The sequence below is a fragment of the Pygoscelis adeliae genome, unplaced genomic scaffold, assembly GCF_000699105.1.
Source record: "Pygoscelis adeliae isolate BGI_AS28 unplaced genomic scaffold, ASM69910v1 Scaffold57, whole genome shotgun sequence".
Taxonomy (NCBI): domain Eukaryota; kingdom Metazoa; phylum Chordata; class Aves; order Sphenisciformes; family Spheniscidae; genus Pygoscelis; species Pygoscelis adeliae.
Window position 1 is genome coordinate 7,777,808 of NW_008825615.1, and position 27,206 is coordinate 7,805,013.

General features: G+C 35.6%; 1 protein-coding gene across 1 annotated transcript in view; it reads right to left on the reverse strand.

The window, feature by feature from the left end:
* The window catches only part of RIMS1 (regulating synaptic membrane exocytosis 1), a 233,975-nt gene that overhangs the window by 125,773 nt on the left and 80,996 nt on the right, over positions 1-27,206 (reverse strand). Inside the window, exons 9-17 of the mRNA XM_009333153.1 lie at positions 20,839-20,885; positions 19,559-19,671; positions 18,401-18,531; positions 17,907-18,078; positions 17,625-17,781; positions 16,311-16,382; positions 8,482-8,638; positions 6,357-6,482; positions 2,210-2,272 (exon numbers count right to left, since the gene is read on the reverse strand). Coding sequence (XP_009331428.1) covers positions 2,210-2,272; positions 6,357-6,482; positions 8,482-8,638; positions 16,311-16,382; positions 17,625-17,781; positions 17,907-18,078; positions 18,401-18,531; positions 19,559-19,671; positions 20,839-20,885 — 1,038 coding nt within the window. The remainder of the gene's footprint in view (positions 1-2,209; positions 2,273-6,356; positions 6,483-8,481; positions 8,639-16,310; positions 16,383-17,624; positions 17,782-17,906; positions 18,079-18,400; positions 18,532-19,558; positions 19,672-20,838; positions 20,886-27,206) is intronic.

Consider the following 27,206-nt stretch of genomic DNA (forward strand, 5'->3'; position numbering starts at 1 on the left):
CCACCATTCCAGCTATCAGTCAATAATTGCATACAGATGGACAGGGTAGACAGCTAGGACTAGTATTATTCTAAACTGGTGTATTAAACTAACCATATATCTTAACTTTGTCGCTTGGACTATCTCATATTAATATTTCTTTCATTTAACATGAAACCCTTAACATTTCTTTCCCATTTTAAGCTGAAGCTGTCTCAACAATTAATTAAAACATTATTCAGCAAGCTGTCTAGAAAACAAGGATAAAGCCTCATAATGTTTCTAACATGATTACATGTCAGGCCACTACAAATGAGAAAGGACAAAAGATAGCAACCAATGTGCAGACCAAATTTTTGTTGAAAGGTTTTTTGAGATTATTCAGTCAAGGATGGATATTGGCAATTTTCTGGGCATTATTCAAACTTGGGTTAGGCTGTATAAGTCTCAGAGTTAAATTTAAAAAAATCAATGTATTGTCTTCTACTGCCCTTATATTCACCTTCAATACATTAATAAAAGTACCATTCTGTTTAAAGTAACAGTAATGGTATACTATAAAAGGGGTGAATTTGTTACTTTTCTTGATCATTAAAAAAACCAGGAATAATCAGAATAAGGAAAAAGGCAAGAAAGGGCTGTATCTGAATTCAGTGTAGCTCTTACCTAACTCTATTGCTGACCATGCATAATTTTTAGCTGGTTAACTGGCCAGACTGGTTAGTAGATTTGTAAAACTATTGGAAATCTATAGTGGCTGGGCAAAGTGCATCAAAAGTTCATAATACAACATTTACTTCGTGAATTACATGAGAATTCAAGCATTGTCATTGAAGAATTCTAATGAAAATTATGATCTTTAAGAGGGAAAGGAAAAGCATAGAGCTGGGGGCAAGGAGGGGAATGAAGCTATAGGAGATGCAGCAGAAAGAGAGAGGCCATAGGAAGGAGGCAGGAAAAATTGCTATTATATGACAATAAACTGACATAAAATAACAGGGAGTGAAATAAATGATTAACCTTTAAAACCTAAAATGTTGAGGAAAAAGCTTTTTTAGCTGAAGTATGAGAATGAAACTCTTTCCGCTGATAATGAAAACTTAAATTTTAATTTAACAGCTTCACTGATGCACAGACTTTTTTGAAAGTTTTCCTATTTATTATTTTACCTTTATACTATTGTGCCTTGTAACAGAACCCTATCACAGCATCTTTGATGCTGTTTCAAATTTGATGAAGAGAATTAAAGAAACCCAAGGCATATTAAAAAAAAACCTACTCTGTAGGGGAAAATCCTACACCAAGTAAATGAATACGTGTATTAGACAACATGGTTTTAAAAGTTTAAAAGTAAAACTCTTAGCAACACCCAGATCCCGAACAGAAAAATGGTGAACTACTTGGTTGAAGTAGTTGAATGGTTAACTACTTCAACTTCAAACTATGTTTTTACTGATTCTAACTGGAAGGTTTTCTACATAATCTGACATGTATTTTTAACAAGGTTAACAGATGTGGTGAAAACAAAAGGAGGGGGGAGTTAGATTTGTTAGATAAAGATATTTCAGTCCTGTTTAGTTTTACAACATCGGGAAGAGTTGAGACAGGGAGCTCCAAGCTTTGGAACGAGAGATTAATGAAGACTGAAAATGAGCCCAAACTACAAAGTTTATGCCTGGATCTAATTTATAGCACAATTTGTAGATGAAAAAACAAGTAATATGAGACCCCTCAAATCTGGGGTTCCCAGTGAGCCCTCATTAATCACTGTTCCTTCCTCTACAAGTGACCAAAATCAGCATGAGATTAGGTGTCACAACAAGTAAAAATTCTTGGCTTATGCATGCTTGTAATATAAACATAAAAATGCAAATAAAAGAAAACATAAAAACAACTAAAAAGGAGTGTTTGAAATTATAACAACACTGTCATGCATTGGGAGATCAGGACTTCTGTGAGTAGACAGAAAATCTACCACAAAATACAACTGAAAAATCAGAATTTCTTCAACTGCTTTAATCCTTACTACTGAAGTTCACAAACATATATACACATCTAGATCTGAATTAAAACAAGATTAGGACAAAAAAGAACAACTGACACCTGGATCACAACGTACTAGGAAGTTTTTTACTTACTGGGACTAAATACCGCTATGGAAAAAAGTCGGGCACACAAAGTATAGACAACTAACCAGATGTGTTCATGATTACCGAATTCCTGTATTTACCTGATGGTATGTAGGCACTCTGCACTTCTTCCTCGTTTTGCTCTGGGCAGCATAAGAAGCTCACTGCACAGACAGGATGGGTGGTGAGTGAAACAGATATAATTATGAAGCATTAGATGACATGGGTTATGCCAATGATATGCAAATGAAAACATAAAAAGAAACAAGAAGCTTCCACCCAGATAGATAGTCTGATAATGTTCAAACCCAGACTGCACTTCTTAGAGAATATGAGCCATAAAATGCCTGTGGTAACTATATTTTCAACAAATTCCTTTTAGCGTGGCACCTAATTTTGTGAGATTTCTCCTTTTAAAATTCAGAAGTACTGTTTCAGAGCTCTTAACGACAAAAGGAATCCATAAACCAGCTACATTTCTCTGATAACCTCCTTTCTCATGAACTAATTAATGAAGATTGTTGTTTGGTTTTTTTTTTTCTTCCTAAGCCACAAAACCATACATGAAAAAGCAGGAAGGGTTTGCTACTAATTGACTGCAAATCGGTTTATGGGAAGAGTAACCAGCCACCCTCTCAGGAAAAACAAAAATATATGTTCACTGGAGATATTATGTTTGGACAAATATAAATTCTGACTCATAGCTCTTGACACTGTTTTGTAATGCAATCCTAAAGAAACAAAAAAATTGCTAACCAGCCATTAGACTTTTTGTTTCTTATTGTTTCCAATTGAGAAAATGAGCCATCTATTCTATTTTTCATTTACTGTAACCAAACACATGCTACAGCTGGCAAGATGGTAAAATTAATACATATTTATGCCTATGGTAAATATGACTATGATATGAAACATCCCTTGAATTAATCTTGTAGTTTTACGCACTTCAACACAATTAGAAAGGACAAGCTCCAAACCTCCTAATTATTGTAAATATGAAATTAAAGCTAAACTTCATGGAAACATGCTATTTTAAAAGAAGCAGGGAATCATATGAAGTACTATGGCGACAAAGAGAGAAAAGATTACAAAAAGATAAAGCAGCAGTTGTTCAATGTGTTTTGTGCTTCATGCCATTATAAAATGACCCATTTAATTGATGCAGTATAGGTAATATTTACCTAAAATTCTAAACTGGGCAGCTTGAAATAATGGCTTGTGAGTCACGTGTGAGATTTAACTTTGCATCTGGAACCACTAGCCTGATTTTGATGCAACAAAATGTATTAAAGGTGAACTGAATTGTTTTTGTTTTGGTTTTTTTTGAAGCAAAATTTCCCTTCATAAGCTCAGAGGACTGACAGAATTTATATGCAGGTTTCCAAATTACAAATAAATACACATTTTAGGAAAAAAGTTACCATTTTCTTAAGTGTTGGGAAGTAGATGCAAAGTCCACATTAAATCATAGGGTACTTTGTTAATATTTATTCTACCTTTGCTAAGCCAAAGAGTATCTATTGTAATTGGCCCACGGCAAACAGTAATATAAAATTCATCCAGAAAAGGGATATAAAATAGCATATCCACCATGAAATCTTCAAGTTAAAAAAACAAAGCAAAAGAATCCATCAGAGTAATTACCGATAATATAAGAAGATACTCACAGTTCTATAATAAATTAAGACTTGTTTGTAGACATTTAAAATGAAGATTATTATTCTAAAACAAGTGTTTTCTAATGTGGGTATTTTAGTACTCACATTAACAGATTTTATTTAGGAATAAAAGAAACATTCAAAAAAAAGATAAGGGCCACGTCCTTGAAAATTGGATGATGATCCTAAACTCAGAGCTAAGTATACTGCTTAGCTAGATTTCCTAATAAAAAGCTTTTCCTAACAGATTTATATATATACATACACATACACGTGTGTGTATATATGTATATAAATATATATAAAAAAGGAAAAGTGGACAAATCAGTTCCACTGGAAATTTATCACACCAGATGCTTTAGTAAGAGACTATAATAACTATTTTTGCAAAGATCTATTCAGAATATTCAATATTGATTTGGGACCAATAACAGATCATTGAGAAAATGATCAAAAATAATCAGCAACTGCAATTTCTGCCATGTAATTATCGGGTAATTACTCACCTTTCAAACCAAGTTTATGTTAGGTATCCACATGAATGTACTTGTTTAGATGACGGGTTCAGTAAATGAACAAAACATAATACTTATACCACTATTGATACTAATACATAATACTGAATCAAGATTTTTTTAAATCCTTGGATGTGATAGAGAATCTTCCTCAACAAAAGCTGGTTTTGATCTTCCCTATGATGCTGCTCTCATGTACTGAAAGACAGTGAAACCTGCAAGAGTTAAACAGTCTCCACAATGGAAGAAATCTGAGGGAAAGACGAAAAGGAAAATGGGAAAAAGGAGACCACTGCAGACAAGATTATTACTCAAGGAGAGTAAGTACATGGACTCATCTTTAAATCCTGAAAAGAAGCCACATACATCCTTCATGTCTGATCTTTAAACTTCTGAAAAGCGTTTTCTGAACATTGAAAAGAACTGAAGAATGTGTCTTACTCCTCTGAACAAATCCAGCAGCCCATTGCTGCTGTGGCTCTGGTCTGATGACTCATCTCCAAGTAAGCCTCAATGCAAGCCCTGCTCTCCAAGCATAATCCATGCCTATATCATCATTTATATCATGGTTTAAGGCTTTACTGGAAGGAAATTTTCTAGACAGTTAACCACCTATATTTATTTCTACTGACAAAAGCTACTTTTTAATGTCTCTTCCTCTTCAGCTCTGCTGAATAAGAAATCTATTCAATAAATATTTTCAGGAATCTTTTGAATATATCACTACTTATAATAAATAGTAACATGAAACATTTGCAACAAGTGGAAATTACTTGAATTAGCTTAACTCTGAATCTGACTACTACATTTAAAAAGCATTTCAATTCACCTCTGAAAGGAAATTCAATACAACAATCCAACTTAGACAATTCTGTACATACTTCTTGCCTATAAGGTGGAATTTTAAAATGTTCCAAATAACTCATTAATTCCCATATGTATGTTATCACATTAAAAAAGCAAACCAGGCAAGACCATATACAAAACTGAACTAGTTTAACTGCAAAAGTCATCTGTTATTCAATATTTATGTTGCTTCAAAACTGGACAGAGTTCCAGAGATTTTTATGGTTTATTCCTTACACGTTTTCACAACACTATGAAATGTATGTTTTGTATTGAATTTACTGGATCATTTGGAAAGGTTTTGTCATCCTTACTCATAAAAAATAGTAACTTACTGCAAAAAAAAAAAATCCAAAGACATTACTAGAACAATTGATCATATGCGAATGATAAAAGTTTGCCATTATAGTTTAGCCATACAATTTTTTTTCGAAGTAAACAACCCACAAACATTGATAATCTATGTGACTGTCATCATTATGTTTCCCAAATACTGAACTGAAATACCTTTTTAAACTTTTTTCAGCTATAAACTAAACAGATATTCTCATTTTCTTCCATTTTATTAGAAGATATTCCTAGATAGCTGAAAAAAATGCCTACCAGGAGAGACCAAGCATTCTCTGAGGAGTGTAGCCACTGCATGTATTCCAGGGAGAGATGGGTATGTGTCGCACATCTAAGATTGGAGATTTTTGCTAATTACAAGCACCGCAACTATCCTTGCTATGCCTGGGTACTGTACCAAGTTCACCAGAATGTTACATAAGATGCTGTGAGACTGCATATATAGATGTCCAAAATCTATAAGCACAGGAATGCAAACCATAGCATAAGCAACTCCCAACTAGTAGGAAGGCATCCCTGGTATTTTGCTGGCTACCAAAACAGAAAAATTCTGAGTTACAAGAACAGCTAAAGCATACGTGTAGATTTATGGTTTTCTAGCAAAAATCTCTGGGCTTCATTCATAAAAGAAACAGCAGAATACTCTAGGACAAACACAAAAGAACCACTAGTCTAGATACCTGCTATTACTGTCAACCCAGAGCACAGTTTTACCAAAAAAGAGGCATAAATAATTTAACCATGACACTAGATTTGTCAGTTAGGATGATTTCTCTCCCTTCCCCATTACCATCAGTCATGTTTCTACTGAATACTTGAAAATTAGGCAAACCAACAAAGACATTTCTAAACTTGTTTCCAAGTTCAGGCTGACAATGTACCTTTCTTGATCAGACAAATACTGACTATCCATGTCTCTGGATCTGTAATCAACTGGAGTTCTGGAGGCATCATGGTGTCTAGTTGGAGAACGTGATCTTCTCATTTGATGAATTTCATCTAAACTCCTGAAAGGCAGAAATATGTATGATAATCTTCTTTTCTCAAAAATAACACAGCTTAATGGATTACAGCACAAGTTGGTTGAGGGAAGTCTTTAATCATTAAATTGTTAATATATGACTTCTAAAAAAATATTGGTTCCTACGATTAAAAAAAAACACCTCTAAGTATAGAAAGCAGCCATTTCTACCCTATTTAGAAGTACATGCCTGTTTCTGTGTACACTGATGGATTCAGTAATGGCATTTTCAAAGCCTGTACTTAAAGAATAACTGAGATAAGACAAGAACTGATTATACCTCACATGAAATTAAGTTTTATGCATTTGTAGATTCATAGCCAGATTTCTAAAGGGCTGATTTGGGGCTGTCAACTTTTTGCAGGTATCTCCAAGTATTCTTTAAAAAATTCTGGGATAAGATATGGGAACTTGCAGCAGATTTTATCAATCTCAGACTAACTGTTATACAAAAGGGGTATGACTTCGTATAAATGCAGGTAAGCTTTGACCTCCATGACAGTAATTTAAAACTCTCTTCACATGGAAAAGAACAAGAAAAGAAACTACTACTTGAAGGGCAGATTCTTCCTTTAGTTTAGTAACTGCCATTGGAACTAGAAGCATTAGTTTTTCAAAGTATAAAATGAAAGGATGGGTGGAATTGACTGAAATCTTTCATTTGTGCATTGTGCTTGTAGATAGAAAGATACAACAAGAGCACATATAATTGTTTGCAAAAGCAGAATGAAGAGCACTCATTCTCTCTACTATAAAAAAAATAAGTCCGTGCCACAGTCTGTTTTATGTACACCCATACTCTTCTGTCTGTTAAGGATGCATGACTGAGAAATGTAACAGCAAGTGATTTCATGGGTAGTAAAATAGCTTTATCTGTAAGAACTGATGTAACAGAGGGGGATGCATGCAGAGACTTAAGAAGCACAAAAAATTTCAACGCACAAGAAGAGTATATATGTCATGGAGGATGAAAAGGCAGAAGCAAGATCACCAGGATTCTCAACTGGGAGGAGAAGCTGGTTTTCCAGAATATAGCATCACTTTGAAACATCACAGATTTCTGGTATTAAATGACCAGTGATGGAACTCCAAAAAAACAGACACAGAAACAATGGATAAGGACAGTACTGTAGCACAGAATTTGGTACACCAAATTCAGCTAAGAAGGGTAGATTTTCAGTAAAATACCACAGCTAGTGGGCAATGATGTTGCTAGTGCAACACTTCCAGTTCTTGCAGTAATTCAAGAGCAAAGCTTCCTAGAAATTGGAGGAAAGAAACACTGGTAAAAACTGGCTGACTTTTAGGGTTCCATGAGAAGTTGCAAGAAAAGCTTATTGCCCTGCACGATAAAACAAGCCAAATCAAGTGGGTCAAGTTTTGTGCTTAAACAGTCTGTATGGCACTATTCAAAAAAAGCATAAAGCATACAAATGTAAAGCTCAAAAAAGATTCTTCTATTAATAGGTTGTCTCTTAAAAGCAGTAAATGCAGAAAATAGAGGTTTATAAATCACTGTCTGATTCTGTAAAGTGTTTTTACTTCTTCCATTAAAAATGTCACATTATAAATACAGTTGGTAATTTCAGCTTGCTGTTAATTCAAAATTAGCTCAATTCATAGTTATTATACAATTTGTACATGCCACTGTTTATTATCCTACAAATACACTTAAGTGGCTTCATACAAGATTCAGCCACTGACTGAAAAAACATTTCCAAGCCTACATATTAGTTATGGTACACAGATGATGAATCACAGAAAATATCAGTAAGAAGAGGTAAGTCTTGCAAAGTTATGATTCATCTCATGAGTGCTCTTGAATGATTAATAAAAGCATACATCAAGTTCAAATACTACACTATTAAATTAAGATACAAAAAAGTTTTAAAATTGTGAAAAATTGCTGAACAAGAGAAAAGTTAATAGTGACAGATTATACAAACTTGAAACCACCCAGCATTTCACTGACTTGTGGTGCCTACCTCTGTAATGGCACATTTGGTAAACGTGAACGGGTCCTGCCCTGATCGTCGCCACGGTGAGGAGATACAGATCGTGAACGATGATGTGTTGTTCTTTGCTGTTCTGGCACAGTTAGCGTTGTAGATTTACTTTCTCTAGTACTAGATCTATAACCTACTGGCAAGAGGGCAAAAAACAGAAATTAGATAATAAAAGTCTGGGTTTGGAAAGAATTCAGATGGTTAGTCCTTCCAGGAACACGCATCTAAATGCTTACACAACTTTCAAGTTGTCATTCAGCTGTTGTACATCACGACGTATCATGCAGCCAGGATAAATTACAAGCATTACCTTTAAATGTCTACATGTACAGAGACAGAGAAACTGATATGATTTTCATACTGGACGATGTGGAGGAGAGGACTGAAATATTTTTCTGACTTGCGGAAGAGTACCCAGAGTAACTTGTATTTCAAAATTGTCATACAGTAGCAAATACTTGAAAGGAATCCAAGCAATATAGGTTTACCTCATGTAACAAATGGAGAAGGCACGCTTGTGTACAGCAGCACAGACTCATCCAGGACTGCTCACATATAAAGCATCCTTCTGACTTTTATTTCAGTTAAATACAAAGATATTCTCTACCAAACTTGGCCAAAGCCACCTACTTTCAAAAATTATGCGCATTTAGAGTATATTGTATAAAATATTGGGTGTTGCATACTCTGCACAACATTTTTTCCAAATACTATACTGCAAAGTTTCTCGTAGCTCATTTTTACATAGGATTTAAAAAAAAAAAATGAGCAGAATGTTAGTACATTTTAAAGTGTTGATATTCCTGTGCCTTTTTCCATGTAGCACACTGTTTCCTTGATACACACTTTGAATCCCATCCTAAAACAGACAATGAAGCTCAGTAAGACGAACAGATTTCAAAAGGTGCCTGTTATCTTTCCAAAAGAGCATAAGAAGATTTGCTCAGACTTCAGTTGCTCACTTCTAGACATTTAAATTAGATTACAAGATTATTTTAGTAACACAAAACTGAGAACAGGGACCTACTAGATTATGGATTTATCATCCAAGGAACTCTAAGACTGTTTTCCCTGATTATACAGCTTATAATAACACAGCCTCCAGAACCGTGTCCACACCTTTTATATAGTACTGAGCAAACTAGCAAAAGTTATCCAAAGACAACAGATGAGCACCAAGGTGCTGTAGTATCCTGCAGTAGCTTCCAGCCTTACACCAGCAGCAACTTTAGTAAATAAAAAAAGATTGGCCTCAATAATTCCTTCTTGTCTTTAATATATTTACCACTACAAATATGATAGGGAAGGCAGGTGTGAAGGAGACAAGGTTAACAAAAAGATGATTAGACAGTTTTACTATGGACTTTCTGGTTACTGTCAGCTAGAAAACATATGCAGAAAGACCTTTGCCAGTTCTGCTATGGTTTTGTCCAACTTTCATGTCTTATAATTCATAGTATAGCGGCTGGTGTGAGAACATGAAAAATAACTTTTTTCTTCCATTTGTTGAAGCAGAGAGGTGGGATGAGGTTAATAAATCAGGGAAACGGGAAGCAGTATGAGTACCGATAGATCTTAGAGGGTAGGATTGGGCCCAAAGAAAAGCACTTGTAATAAGGACTTATCATGTCGCTCCGAAACAAACATCAGTGACCATAATGTTGTGTGCATGTGTGCACTGTTCCCAAACACTGAGTGAGACATGTCAAATAAAAATAATTAATATAGTCTCAGATTTAAAATGTGACATTACTCAAGTTTGGGAAGGTTGGGGACTATCGTGAAAACCAGAGAAGGACATGGAGAAAAAACTTTTGGGAGAGCTCACTAGCAGCTACATAAACAGCAAATGCTTGCCACTTAATGGGCATTTTTAATAGCACAGCTGTACTGAGTACTGACTGCAAAATAGACCCGTAAAAGTTGATGGCATGCATGAAAGTATCTACTGAGGTTTATCAACCTTTTAACAAAGAAGGACTCCAATGTTTTGCAGGTTTTGATGCACTGTGATGCTGGAGTACCTTATCTGTTGTAAAAATGTTTTACAGTTATGTACTAAAATTAGACAGAAATAGGAGGATCTCCCTGATCTCAGGACAAGGACTGGGTGCAAATTTTGAGGCAAAAAAGGGACTCCCTCAGACTTCAGTGGAGATTCCCTCATCTCATGTACTAAGGTTGCTGTAGAAAATGTCTGGTTTTTTGTCAGAGGAAGAAAAAAGACCACACATGACAAAAGCTAGATGTGTTCCCTTTCCCAGGATAATTAAATCTAAGCTGTATGTGCTAAAAGATATCTCATTTTCCAAACAAGCTTGTTTTAGATAAAATCTTGTCATCTCTATCTGAAGGAACACTAGTTTACATTTATTCAACACTAAAATCAAAGGAATCCAAAACTTCTTTCCAAGCTTTAGGCAACTGTACTGAAATACATCTAATTTAAATATAAAAAAATTAAATGTAAATTTCAGTTTAAAATATATTTCTAGACTACCTCTAGTCTGCCTAAAAAAATACACCTAGGATTACCCTGTACACTTAGAAATCTGGTATAGAAAAATGATTTTATCCTATATATTCTTTATTGCCAAGCTATCCAGGGAACAATATCTGAAACTTGTGCATTGTATGTACACAAAGCTTACAGAACAGACAAAGCAATAACAATTCACATTTATCCTAAGTATTAGCTTACGTATTGTCAAGTTGGTCAAATTGCATCCATACTTCCATAGTGACCATGACAGTGACAGCAACAGTAACATTTCCTCATATCCTCAAATACAAAGGCTCTGTGCTCTCCAGAGTGAGCAGAGAATTTTTTTGCATGGACCAGCATGATAGCAGCAATCAAGCTCATGATAGTTTACGCAGAAGTTTCTCAGTTGCTCATGGGAAACTGTCAGGTGTGACATGAAATGGAAGCTGGATGGATGATGAAAATGGTTCTAGCACATATTTGATACCAGAACTTTTCTTTTTTTTAAAGACAATACAGACAATGACAAAGTGTTGTGTTGATGTCACCCTACTGCTACAGGAGGAAGGTAAGTACAATGCAACCATTTATACAGATTACATATGATAGAAAAAAAAATTGTTCTGAAGAGTTACCCATAGCATAAGCTATAGAGCTCATTAAAAATGTCCTTTGGGATATTGCCAACTATATATCAGATTTTTTTCTTTTTAATTAAGAAAGTTACTGAAGTTTCGGTTAAAAAGATAGGCCTCAGAACATGTTCAGTTTTTATTAAATCCTTCACTGATCCTTTACTGACCCTTCCTATACACGTAGCATTGGTAAGGCCACATCCGGAGTACTGCGTTCCTCAGTACAAGACAGACATGGAGTTACTACTGGTGTGAGTCCAGCTCAGGATCACAAAGATAATTAAGAGACTGAAGCATCTCTCATATGAGGACAGGCTAAGAGATTTAAAATAGTATTTTCTTCATGTAAATAGATGTGACTATAACACAAAACCCTGTCAAAAATCAATTCTGTTAAAGCTGAGCTTCAAATTAAAGTTACTTTCAGCTGTTGATATAAACTCCTTTTATGAGCAGTTCTATGAGCTGATTTAAAAAAAATTATATATATCACTGTGAGATACTAATAATAAATGAGGACAGTACAATTATATGAAAGATAAGACACATTTGTGATATGACAAAGGAAAAATACTTTTCTTAAAATATTCTTGAAGATATCAAAGTGCCATTATTTTTGATGTAGCTGTCTCTACTTTCATCAACAAGCAGTGATTCTTTGCAGCTGCTGAAACCTCGAGGAAAATAGTTTTCTCTGTTATTACTAAATGCTAATACTGCATTTGCCTTAGCAATTGGTAAAACATTTGAAATTATGCTTTCAAGGATTTCCAATGTTAGTTAAATTAGTGGTAGTATTTTCATCATTCCTTTTTTAGTTTATGGTAGTGATCAAGTGAACTTTTTTGCTTCTACATTTTGCAGTTACGTGTCTGTTTTTTAGAAAATGAGCAATAATCTTTGTGAAAATCTTGAGATATTAAGAAGGCAAAATAACTTCCTTCTCTTCTGAATATTTGAAGAAATAGAATAAATTAACCACTGTAAGAATATACCTTTAATAAAGACAGAGCTTATTTATCATATATAAGCACCACAGTGGGTAACATTGGCAAGTAAATGGTAAAGGAAGGAAAAGGGCCTTTAAAGGGAAACACTTTCTTTTGCGTCACGTGTAAACTCAATTTTGATATTCTTACTTCCATTGAGAAGGAATATCTTAATCCTAGACTAATCTTGTTGAAGCCAATAGAGGCTATGCCAAAATGTTTAAAGAGTGCACCTGAGCTGCATCATCATCCTACACTATGGGGAAATATGGATATTCGTCATTCCCTCCCACACGCATACCTTGCAGGAGAACGTGGGGGAAATCTGGACCAGACAAGAGCTGCAGTGCACTCTGGTGAGGTCCATGGTGTTGGGGGGAAGGAGGAGGGAAGGGGTAAAGATCCTGCAGCACAACAAGGAACTTGCACGCAACTTAATTTTAACAGAGGAGACTGATAGATGGAGAAGATATTGTACTATTCATTCAGTGCAAATGAAGGTAGCAATCCAAAGTCTTAGAAGATTTAGCGATGTGATAAGTAAGGAAGGTTGGATAGGAGGGTAGAAATGCGTATCTGAACTTGGTGTCCAGGCACATTTGTGAATCTGTGCCTAAGATTCTCGAGCAATTCAGTAGACGGTGGGACTGGCAACCTTTTTCCAGCTCTCACTGCAAAACACATTTTCATATGCTGTCTAGGCTGTTTTGCCAAACATGTATCCATTAAACTCAAAATAGATAGATTTGTCCTTGGTCAGGACAGCTGCCAGATTGTTTCTGATTAGGTGGACTTCAGAAGGAGTTTCCTCACCAGGCCCTTCGTATTTCAGTTTAGAGACTCTCAGCTTATTGTAAATCCTATTGCTACAGACTAAATCTTGCAATTTTCTACAGTGATCTCTGAGAAAGTTTGGACCCATGCATTCTTGAAAGGCACACCTGAGCATGCACAGTCCCAAGAAATTTCCGTAAGAATCAGTTACTCAAGTGCTGACCCCGTGAATAGAGTCCAATGCATTCAGCTGAATGTTTTTGAACGTTTCCTGTCAGATGGAAAATGGTTTTGTATTGGGTTTGTGTGGCAAGGTTTTGGTAGTGGGAGGGCTACAGGGATGGCTTCTGTGAGAAGCTGCTAGAAGCTTCCCTTATGTCCGATAGACAATGTCAGCCAGCTCCAAGACGGACGCACCGCTGGCCAAGGCTGAGCCCATCAGCGACAGTGGTAGCGCCTCTGGGATAACATATTTAAGAAGGGGGAAATGTTGCTGTGCAACAGCTACTACAGCAGTCAGAAGAGAGGAGTGAGAATATGCAGACACCAAGGTCAGTGAAGAAGGAGGGGGAGGAGGTGCTCCAGGCACCAGAGCAGAGATTCCCCTGCAGCCCGTGGTGAAGACCATGGTGAGGCAGGCTGTCCCCCTGCAGCCCGTGGAGATTAACAGTGGAGCAGATATCTACCTGCAGCCCGTGGAGGACCCCACGCCAGAGCAGGTGAATGCCCGAAGTAGGCTGTGACCCCATAGGAAGCCCGTGCTGGAGCAGGGTCCTGGCAGGACCTGTGACCCCACGGGGGACCCACGCTGCAGCAGTCTGTTCCTGAAGGGCTGCACCCGTGGAAAGAACCTACACTGGAGCAGTTCGTGAAGAACTGCAGCCCATGGGATGCACTCACGTTGGAGAAGTTCATGGAGAACTGTCTCCCATGGAAGGGACCCAGCGCTGGAACAGGGGAAGAGTGTGAGGAGTCCTCCCCCTGAGGAGGAAGGAGCGGCAGAAGCAACATGTGATTAACTGATCCCAACCCCCATTCCCCGTCCCCCTGTGCCACTGAGGGGGAGGAGGTGGAGAAAACAACAGCAGGGCCTGTTGTGACAGGACAAGGGGGAATGGCTTTAAACTAAAGGGGGGGTAGATTGAGACTAGATCTAAGGAAGAAATTTTTTACAATTACCATGGTGAAACACTGGCAGAGGTTGCCCAGAGAACCGGTGGATGCCCCATCCCTGGAAACATTCCAGGTCAGGTTGGAGGGGGCTCTGAGCAACCCGATCTAGGTGAAGATGTCCCTGCCCATGGCAGGGGGGTTGGACTAGATGACCTTTAGAGGTCCCTTCCAACCCAAACTATTCTATGATTCTATGATAAAATCGGGAGTGAAGTTAAGTCTGGGAACAAGGGAGGGGTGGGGGGAAGTTGTTTTAAGATCTGGTTTTATTTCTTATTTCCTGCTCTGATTTGATTGGTAATAAACTGATTTTTCACCAAGTCAAGTCTGTTTTGCCCATGACGGTAATTGGTGAGTGATCTTCCTGTCCTTATCTTGACCCATGAGCCTTTTGCTGTATTTTCTCTCCCCTGTTCAGCTGAGGAGGGGAGTGATAGAGCAGTTTTGGTGGGCACCTGGCATCCAGCCAGGGTCAACCCACCACAGGTTTATTTCAAATGGCAAATGGATGCCTTGAAGAACTGGCAGCTGAAAAAAAGCCCCAATTCTTAATACTTTGGGGCTTTAATTCTTTAATATTGAAACCTTTTAAACGTAAGTCTACACAGATATGCCATTATATACATTGCCAACTAAAAAAATGAAATAATAAACAGGAAAAAATACTTAGAACCTATGATTTATTTTAATTTTAAATGTTCATTCTCTCAGCTGATGTAAAAATATCTAGATTAATCACTTCATTAAAGCAAATATCATTACTAGACATACCCAAACAAATTTGCCTTTTAGTAACTCAGGTGGTAAGTGTATTAAAGTAAGGAAAGAACCCAGTCAATATCAAAGGATGGAGAATTTGGCTCAGTAAACATCAAAATGATATTGCATTAATAAAATATGTGATTTATTTGTATGGTTATATAATTAATAAATAAATTGTCAGATTATTTTAAACACAGATCAAGAAGATAGAGTGCTTTCCAAATCCCACCATGATTTAATTCAGTGATTTTCATCGGGAAGATCCACAGAAAAACTGATTTAGTGCTGGCAATGACATAGTGACTCTTCAGTTAGTTTGGGACAATTGGGAAACATATTCATCTGACTTGTGGCAACAGTCAAACAGAAGTAGAAAAATATGGTGTCCAAAATGATCCTCAAGATTTTCAGCATGTAAGGAATGCTGAACTAAAAGTCAAACCACGATAGTCTCTACAAGTATATCTTTATGAACATTTATGTAATGATAGTTCATGAAGGCTTATGAAAACTATAAAAGATATAGCCATGCTACATGCATCTTAATCTACAGCCATGCATTCTCAATAAAGTCCATGGGAGACTGCATTATATCTAAGTTTCGAGCAAAAAGCAAAATTAAAAAAAAATGCTTGCAATAAACACTGAAATCTTAATTACTATCTTAAAATGATTTTTTGAATTTAATTTCAATTTTAAATAATGCTTGGAACATTACGCAGTAAACAATTAAACAATTTGAACCGTCCAGTGGTTCACATATGAAGAATGATATGTAAAAGAAATATCAATGAATGAATAGTAGGATCTTTCAATTCACCACGATTTAGGACAGGTACCATGGAATAATCAGGAAAACTGTTTTTTTCACAATGCATTCTCCGAAACCAGTATCCTCAATATTCCAAAATGTTATAAAGAAAAAAAAACAAACAAGCAAAAAAGAAGAAGAAGAAGAATAAAGCAGGACCATGCTGTTCACCCACGCACCTGGAGGAACAACTCCAATACCATCATCAACATCATAATCTGAGATGTCACTATCACTGATTGGCCGAGATCCTGCACAACAGTAAGGTAAACAAATACCTGAACATCTGGTCGTGTTATAAAATGTAAAAATAAGTTCATTTAATGTACTACTGAAATGAAGAAGATGATTTTAAGTCTAAACAATAGAGGAGGAAAGCTAAACTGCAGTGACTGACAGTGACGTTTCACAAGACAGCTGAGCCAATTTAACATCTTACAGCTGCTGCAGCCTCCTTTCCCCTTCTCCTTCCCTCAAGTCCTCAGTAATCCTCTACTAGGATAGTTTATCTCACTAAACCAGCAAAAAGTTAACTCAAATAAAGAAAAAAATTACTTTTGTGCTATTTCAGTGAGTAAGCTGAATCAGCTTGCTGAACAGGAAAGAAGAGGTGGCAGCATATGGTGAGAGAGGGGAAGAGGAAACAGCACTGCGAGCTTTTAGAAAAGTTCAAGCATCTCATGAAAACTAACCTTTAATTTGCTCGCTCTATACATATCCTCATGCAGCAATTACAGCAGTGTCACATTTTTATAATTCATTCCTGAATGTGTACCAATTTCCTATGCATTGGCTGGAATGACTGACTTCCATGTTTAAGAAAAAACAGAAAAATAGCTTGGAAACGTATTTTAAAATAATCCCCTATGTCCTTCTTATTTCTAAATAAATCTTAAATTAATTTAAATGAACAGAGAAGCTACAATATTCAAATATTTCAATACATTCATTATTTTAATATGCCTCATACAAACCTAAAATGAGACTTATCAAAACAACTGTACCTCCCAAATACATTCATACAATTTCTCTTTGCTGCAAAAGTACACTTCTCATCTGATTGTATAATAAGCGTATTGGAGGTTGAAACTAACTTTATGATGAAAAGTGTTTTTAAGCCTCATAAGTCTTTAAGGACTTTCTTTTTTTTAAATAAAAAGCTTTTAGTTATTAAAAAGTATCCCGTAACGACGAACTTCACCTTTCTATTTAAAAGGAAATTTATGCAAACAAATGTTTGAACAATTTTCTTTTGCTAGTGAAAACCAAACCAATTCCAACAGGTTTCACATACTTAAAAGTTATGCATCACAGGTGAAAGGCTGTCATGTCATAATGTCATAATTTGCATCTCTTTTCTGCCACACATTTTCATTATGTTTAAAGACTACGAAATAGTATTTTTATCTTGTATATGAAAGTTAAAAACCATTACACCATATCTGGCATTTCTAATTTAAAATTTAAAAGAGATGAATGGAATTTGGACCTACTTTGTAATTTTTTGCTAGTGCTTTCTCCACCATGAACATGTCTTCTTGGCATGAAAGGTGATGGCTGAGGCAGAGGTAGTGAAGATTCATCATGTGTCTGTAGCTTATACCAATGTGGTTCATCATCTAAAAGTGCTGTCTCCAGCTCTATAAGAATCTAGTAGAAAAATTATCAGGTTTTAATTTTACTTTCAAGGCACACACACAAACACATATATAAAATATATATGCATATGTATTCAAAACCAAACAACGAATTCAGGAGAAATGTGATTGTATCACCTCTCCAAGAAATTCACTCTCTTCTTCTTGCACTCTTGGCTGATCCCATACGGTTATTTCAAGCATTCGTTCTCTAAAATCTCTACGATGTACATGTGAGTAGAGAAAAGTTTGGTTCCATTTTGGCTCTAGACTTTTCTTTACTGTTTTGGTCCTCCTTTTACTCTTATCACTGAAACATAAATATTTGTTGTAAATTGTTTGTAGAGATAAATCACAAAATGCCATCTACTCATCAGCACTCACTGTTTTCATTCTTTCTGATCTGATAATGCCTAAAAGAGAAAAGTATTTACTGTACAGTGCATCATATTCATCAAAAAGTCCACAAAGTTAATTCGATACTGACTTCCATGATTCAAGCGCAATTTTTTGTTAAAATTAATGTATAACAAATTATTAAAAGGAATTCTTTACTTGATAAGCATTCATTTAAAAGTTGATTCAATACATGGTAAATTGCAAGATAATTTTCTAAACTGAAAAACTACTACCTTCTGTCTGGAAGAAAATACATTTTTACATAGGGATTCCTGGGGCGTCCATCTACTCTTGGTGGCAAATCTGTTGCTTGCAGAACATTTACTATTAACTGATGTCCCACTTTGTCGTACCACAGTTTAACCTACAAGAATCAAGTTACCACAAAACGTTACTCAAAATGGAGAAAAACCAGAACTTTCAGACTGCATCACATTAACCACAATGTAAAAGTAACCATTGCTTTTTCCAAGAGACAATGAGATATATTTTATTTCAAATCCCTTAATATTTAATTAAGTTAGATGGAAAAGATGATGGTATATACCAAAGACTTTTGTATTTACCACAACTGAATAAAATGGTGGTTCCTGATTATACTTACATTGTTCATTGTACTCACTATATAATCTTGTATCTGTGAGTGCATTTAAACTAGCATATGTCTTAGCTCTGCATCTTAAAAGCTACATTCAAATAGGAAGCTCTGACTGCAGCTAAACTCGAGGCATAGTTGAAATCTATCTACTCTGATTTGTCACCTTGCAAATGTTCTTATGAAAAGTATAATATACAGCTAAATCATTTCTTAAGAGAATCGTGAAATTTTTCAGCCTGCTGTATACTTAGAAATTAATATGATCAAAATATAAGAATGCACAAAACAAAGTCTAAGTACTCACAGTATATTTAATAAGCACAGCTTCAATTAGTATTACAGACAGTTCCAGTATGTAGTGTGTATCTAAATTAAAATGCATTACTAAACAGTGTCACTCTTAACAAATACGCAGCTCTTTAAATGCTCCCAGAAAGAAGATAAAGTGGTACTATGCTTGTTATCTGCAGATTACTGGGCATGTACAGAAGAGTGACTATTTTCAATGCAGAGGGTACAGGATGACAAGTTACAAGGCACTTTTATGGGCTCCTCTCAATGTAAATTCCTGCACTCTTTGGTGTATTAAGACAATTCTTTACCTCTGCTGTGATTACAGTGATGCTTTGTGAGTGTGTACAAGGGGTCTTAAAAAACATTTGAAAGATGTTAGTCTTTACCAACAGCAGACATTTCTCCTGACCTCCCAATAGACCTTGGGAATGTGGAGGGCTGAGGGACCAGCACTTCACAGATTTGCGTTAACAACTCAGGAAAAACAAGATATGCTCACAGAAAGCTGCCCTGGTAGGACTTGTGGTGCATCCCGTAGGGCTCCAGGGCTGGTCGGAGATATAACAGAAATAGCAGGCCTTTCCATCTTCTGTGATTCAAAAGAACTTGAACCTAAAAATATATGAGAAACACATGAACTTTCCATCCAAAATTTTGAAGTGAATTTGGATAACTTACGAATTGCTTTTTCTTTGAATTGTATAAAGCTTGTATTTATACACAGTATAACTGGATTAATATACAGAAAGATTTTAAACTGATGTAGATAGCATGGTGAAAAAGACTGTCTGGATACCCTTACCCCAAATTAAACCTCCCATGTTTTGTTTTATTTGAAATAACATACAAAAAAGTGCTCCTCATATAGCAGTGACAAACCATACCAAGTGTTTTAAATAAAATATTGTCCTCTGACAAAATTACATATCTCCCTTCCAACCCAAACTATTCTATGATTCTATGATCTCAAATCTTTGATGAATATACCCACATCTGTTGTACAGATTATACTCCCGGTAGCCTCTGAAATATTAACTCCCAAGGAACTGGCACACAGGAAGGTATGCAGGACATGTGTCTGGCATGGAGGATGCTCCGGTGCCTGCTGGACATCAGCAATTCTCCACCAGCGAAGCAGAGCCCTCACTAATGAGATGAGCTCGTGACAGGTGTAACACTACTCGGTGGCCCCACAGGACCCTGTCCCAGGGAAGACTTCTGGTTGCATCTCAGACAAGGCTTAGATGAGAAAGGACTAGGAGCCATGTTCTCACACACTCTAGCTGACACCGTTCAAATGGAATAGTTAAAAACAAAACTGTTCTTTTGAAGCATGATACACAAAAAGTTCACCTAACCAACGTTTTCTTGTTAAGAAAAAGAGAAACAAGAACTCTGGACTTATGCTGGATAGTGCAGGAGGTGAAATCCTGACACCATTTGTACCTTTGGAAATCCCTTATACCTGTTTTCTCTCCTACGTTAGGGCAAGTAAACGACTGTTTTGGGCCACAGCATGTATACCGGTATGGTACTAAAACCACACGGTATAGAAGAAAACAATAAAATCCTGCTAACATTTGAAATTTGGATGGCTTTTAATCAAATCTATATTGTTTCAAATTTAACACACAAGACCAAAACACATTGAATTTTGTCATACAAAAACCTCGGAGCCAATGCAGTCTCCCAGTGCTCATCTTTCACAAAATTCATAGCCGAAATGATTGTGCTGGCTACAAGACCATGCTTAGTGAAAGGAATGAGGTGTGTACTCACTAGACTCTAACGGGGGGTGAGAAGTCTCAGGAATCCGTGGAATATCACTAAAACGTGAATATACACATAGTAATTAGAAAAAACAGAGACGACCTTCTGCGGTAACAAATGTTTCTGGGACACTTTTTTAGAAATATGGATCTGTTTCTGTTCTAATGGGTTACAAGGAAAGAAAGGGGAAATATTTAAAGACATATTTTCCACTAGCATTCATGAAAATCTTACTAATGCAAACTACTTCTTTCAAGTTAAGGAACTAGCAGACATAACAATATGAGCACTACAACATTAATATTGTGGATGGATTCCACGATATTTTTACAACCAGAACAATAAAGTTAGAGAGCTTTTAGGAAGAGAAAGGTGGCAAAAGGTAGTATAGCTACAGATGTTCAACTATTTTTTGGAGGAAAAAAATCCAAAAAATAAGACATAGATTAACTCACTAGTAATTTTTATATAAACGTCGCAAGGAGTTCACGGAATGAAACTGATGAAAATGGCTTATAATAATAAAAAGAAAAAGCAAATAACATTAGCAATGTTAAACAAACAAAAGAGTAATGCATTTCTTCAAAGGCTAAAAAAAAACCCCAAAAAACCATATTACGATTAGTTATGGACATTTTTCGACATACATATACCCAGCACACATACGGGTATAAGCAAAATCAAACTGGTTAAGTCTACACACATCTATCAAAATTTTGCCATCAACAAATTCACTCTTCCATCAAAATCTGGATGATCCTAGCTCCTGACTCTCTCCTGTTCTCACCAATCATTGAAAATACATTGCGAGAGCAAGAAATATCTGTTATTGTACAAATGTTAGCAAAGCAGCAGAGCAGGAAAATGGAAACAAAGCTCTTCAGTGAATTACATGAAAATATTTTCATCTACACAAAATAACCCAAAATTGCAACTACAATAACATTTCTGAAGAACATTTACAAGATTTTAAGTCTATGGCTGAGCATTTAAAGGTATTCAGGCATTTCTCTGTTCAGTGAAACACTATCTTACTGACTTGGAAGTCAATAAAACTAAGACTCCTGGGTGTATAAAAGTCACTTATGAAAAAGAGACAAGTCAGAAAAGGAATGTAACAGTGCCCAATCAATTAGTCTTAAATTTGTTTTTCATGTCCTGCAATTTAAACTTCTGGTGCATGTGTTTTAAAAAAGCCTATTTCAGCTCCCAGTTAATTCTCACATCAGCTTACATCTCATATCACTCCACAAGAATGTGCTTCTCTTTGCTTTGACTTTGTAATTCAAGAGTAATGCGGTTTTCTCAAACTCACAGAAATATAACTGCATTACTTATTCTTGACATGGAATAGTGCTACTTCACAAAAATATAAACAGATAACGACATCTTGCACAGCAGGGCTGCTGTGCAGACTTCTTCCTCTTAACATTTTCTCCCTTCAGTTTCCAGTGCAATTCTCATCAGTCTGAAATCTTTACTTAGCATATTCAAACTGATTTTTCTGTCCAATACAACATTAAGTTTGCAATGTTTTCTTCTGCTAGAATATGAACACTCTTGTCTGCAGTACAGCATTGTTTGTAATAATATCCCATTTAGGATATCTAAACAAGGGCTCGTATCTGCAAGGAGTGTTTCAACATGGAAAGTGCAACCTACTATGTAAAGTTTCATAATTCCTGGGTGGGTGAAAAAATGGTCAAGTTGATAGTATTTTCCTCACTTAGAGCTGGCGATACAAAAGTCCTCGCCAGGTAAAGGTAAATGACAAAAATAATGAGATCTTAAGACTTTACTAATCAGACAGGAAAAAAATGAAAGTATAATTTAGTAATGTATTTTTCTAAACCCCTTGTAATTCTTTTGAAAAACTGCAGGAACAGTGGAAACTAGAACATAAATTTCAACTCCCGACAAAATGCATGGTTTGCAATAGAAATGTCATTTGGCAGCTTTCCCACCCACCCCGTTCATCCCCACCATATTAGAGCTTGTTCACCCTCAGGAAATCTCTAAAACTTTATAGTACAATGGACAGCTTAAATATATATGTATCTGAAGTGTATGTATGTGTGTGTATGTGTATATATATACATAAAATTATTGCTAGGAAACCTTCTCTCCCCTAATATATTTATCTTGCTGTAAGACACAAAAAGCAAAGAAACCAATAAATTAAGTATGCAATACAGTACTGATCACCAAACTCATGCCAGAGTATCCTAACAAGCTCTGTAACAGTCCTGCTTTCTGCTATTGATTTCAAAATGGACATGAAATAATTCAAAGCTATGCTTCTGTCCATATTTAAACTTCTTACAAATTCAATAATCCACATAATCATTTCCTAAATATTACATGCCCACGAGAAAATAACTACTGTTATATATCTAGGGACTTTATCAAATGTATGAGTGGTATTTTTTTTTAAACATTGACATTTTAATTGAAGAATGAAAATTCTAAAAAGAAACTATAATCTGAAGCTTGCTAGATAAGAAAATGAGTCTTATCCAGCCTGTTCTTATGGATTGCAGGAAATATTCTAGCACTATGATTTACAAAAAAAGCTCTTCAGAAGAAATAGTAGAAACTTCATGACTTATAATATTAAAAACTAGACTAGTCAAAGCAAATGGTAAAAATAAAGTAAGAAGTAGCAGAGCCACTTATTGAAAATAAGAACAAAATTTTGCTCTGCTTTCAGAGCAATGTGAACGTCAGAAAAGTGATGTCAGACACATTCCAGTAAAGAGTTGCTGACATTGAGCTTTGTCTTTCTCTCTCTACCCTGAAAGGCAAAGGTTTTGTGTGATCTTATGTGATGTAACATATGACTATCTTATGTCTGACCCTTCCACACCTCAACGAATACATAAATTAAACCAAACTATACCTTAGGTTGAGACGACTCTGTGCAGATATATGGTTTGTGAGGATCATTATTTTGTAAAACACAGGAACAGCTATAATTTCTCTGAGGGCTATAGTCAAGAGCTTGATCACTGAAGACAAACCAAATTCAAATGTGGTTGTAAACCACACTTCTTCAGGTTGCTCTAGGGACGGAAGCATCGTCCTCTACACCCTACAGAGTTTTCAGAGTTTCTGAGTACCTGTCCCCAGTGCTCATCCTCCTATTTCCAAAACCGTTCCTTCCCATCAGAACCTGTAGATCAATCCGCAGTTTGCACTGATCACATTACCTGAGTGACTCTCTGCAATTCAGTACTGCCTGGTTTATGATGGAGGTTAAACCTCCTTGCAAGGACCTAGAGCACAGTAGCAGTCCCTGAACAGAGGAGCTGAATCACACCAGAGAAAGAACGATTTTGGCAATGTTATCTGTGGAAATCCAAGCAAAGATAGCTAGCATCTGACAAAGAAAACAGACAAATGAAAAAAACATTTGTTTTACCTGACTATCCCATAGAGCTCACCCGAGCACACAAGAGACGGTGAGTTAGTTACCATGCCAGGTTCCTTCTCCAAAAAGCATACTGCCGGAGGATTTTCTATGCTGTCCTATGTTAAACGCCTCTCACGTTCTATGCATATTCATAGGTAATTCTTCCCCTCGTAGCCAACCCATTAATTCTACTTTTTATAGGTTTCTTATCTACCTTGTGTTGCATCATTAGCATCAATTAGTTTCTATGGAGTTTTTAAGGTACTATTGTGGTTATACTGTTTATTGTTGTTATGCCTTCATCTGCTAATAGTGTTACATTTCACATTTTTCTCTAATAAACATCCTACATTATCCATTACTCAAAATTACATTTGCTGTTACACACACAAATCCAAATTTACAAGACTGAGCAAATTGTTTAGACATCAATTTCGTAACTGGCAGTCATCTAATTTGTGGGCTTACAGTCCTCCCATTATTCACTCAAGCCAAATTGTGTCATATTTGGGCTTTTTAGACCTAATATGCTAGGACTTTTTAAATAGAGACCATTAAAAGTGCTGGAACATTATTTGCATTATTAATACTGAGATGAAAACACTTAAATTATGCAGACGAAATAGCACTTTTCAGGTCTTTCGGGAACCTATTTCCTCACAGGAATTTTAGGTGTAATGGATTACCACTTAATGCTGTATCAAGCAGCTTCGATTTTGCTGATTCAGCACCTAAAGTAGACACAAAACTTTGATATACTAGATTTGTTGGATTAAATAAAATTCCCTGTCACGAGTTTGAAACAATTACACAGTTTGGATAACAAGACAAGGAGAAGCTAGGGGGGGAAAGTAAGTAATCTGTTAATGCAAGCAAACCATTTCCCATTATGTAACACAGTTTACATAGATTATAATTACTAAAAAAAAAAAGAAAGAAAAAGAAAATCCTGTGCAGTATGCTCTTTTTTTGTTAACTCGTATCAGGATTTCCTTCATTGTACAATGTCTGATATTTTTTGTTCTTTTAAGATGACAGACAGGTAAATCCCAATCTGATACAAAACAACAGGAAATTAACTCATTAAAAAAAAGAAACTATCTTTAAATTTCAAAGTTATATGCTCTAGTCGCTTTGGGATATTTATGTGCTCTTCTCAAAAAAAAAAAAAATCAATCAAGACACAACTCTTCAAGAATAGTGGTGTTATACCATGTAAAAACCTCCATGCCAAGACTCCATTTATCTCAAAATAAAAGCACAATCTGATGTGCTCTATTTTTGCCTGTCTGGAAAAAAATATGTATGGGTCATCCAAAGCAAAACTATACATTTTATTGGTACTGTTTCTGGGTGCACTTTTTTAGTGTAAAATTCACTGCTCAGATTCAGAAACATTCTTTTTGAAAGCACTTCACATTCCATGCCTCAGTTCAACAGTTGTGGTATTTTCTCTTGATTTTTCTTCAAGAATATGTCACTGGAATGTGGTCACCTTGTACTTCATTTTTTGAAGCTATTAGATTTATCAAATTCATAAACTAATTTGATTGGTATAATAATGAAGTTATCTTAAAAGCTTAAAGATACACAACATTTGCAAATATACTGATAGCAATAAATATATCTAAAGCTCATTATTTAAAAAACTAATCTAGCACTTTCCTTTTACATCAGTTGTACAAATCAATTTTTCTTGTACAGTCAAGGTTTTCTTCAATTGAAACATGGAGTTCAAGTCAGGTCCAGTATCAACATATTTCTTTTCTGCCGATTTAAACATAATAACTAGACTTCCGAAATTCTCCTTATGGCATTTTATTTTTAATTACAAAGACATAGGTCTGAATTTGCAATTTTCGGTCAGGAATGTCTCCTAATTTATCCGACTAAAGAATGTAAAATAAGGTTTCTACTCCCCCACAGTCTCCAACTGGATTGTAATTTTAGCTTTTAACAACCACTATTATTGCATCAAGCTTTCGTTTTCCATTAGAAGGTCAAACTCATAACTGGAATTAGCAACGAATATTAATTTTATTTAAGTACTTTTAATAGTGATTGCCATTAAAAAGGCAGAACTCATTTGCAAAATATAGCAACAGTTGCATAGTAGAGACAAAACCAAACATCAAAAGCTGACGTGAAATAAATGTAAAAGAAGAATGTTTTAGTCAGAAAGAAAATTAATAGTTTTTTGTTTCTAAAACTGAAAACATCATATTTGAGACAGAGAAAAATTATAATTAGGACGAAATCTAGCAAATTCAAATTGAAATAATCAGGCATTCATAAGGAGGAAACAGTTTACCATCTACCTACAGGATAGTGGTATTGAGAGACTTATAGTGAGTGCACATGAACTCTGGGAAGGTGACAGACTACAGAGAGATTTAAGTCCTTTTAATTTTTTTTTTTTAACTAGCCAAGAATCAGTTTTTGTTGTTAATCATGTGACTCTGTTCCACAATATAAATGTGAATTTACAATATATGATTCATATTCAATCCTGTAAGACTTAGCTCAAAATGGTCCCAGTAGAGTCGTGTTCAGGGAAGGAGTGCAGAATATCACTAAAACAATTGTGACAAATGCAGGGCTGACGCCACTAATCTTATCAATTCGAACAGATTTTATGACCTTTCTAAGGCCTATTTGGGAAATCAGGAATATAAGAATTGTTACCACAAACCCCCAAACCTGGATTTATAAAAAATAAAAATTAAGATTATAAACATAACACATTAATGCTAAATTTTGATGAAAAAAATTACCTTCATAAATATGAAGGTATTTTTGTTTCCACTTTTGATTTTGATGACAGTATCATTTAAGGCTAAATACAGTCTTTTCAATTAAGAGTTTTGGTTTTCCTTTTTTTAGCTCTTTAAAGAAGGACTGTTTAAAATACTACTAGCATTGACTTATTAAAATCCTGCAATGCTCAGTGTTCACCGATGCTTCC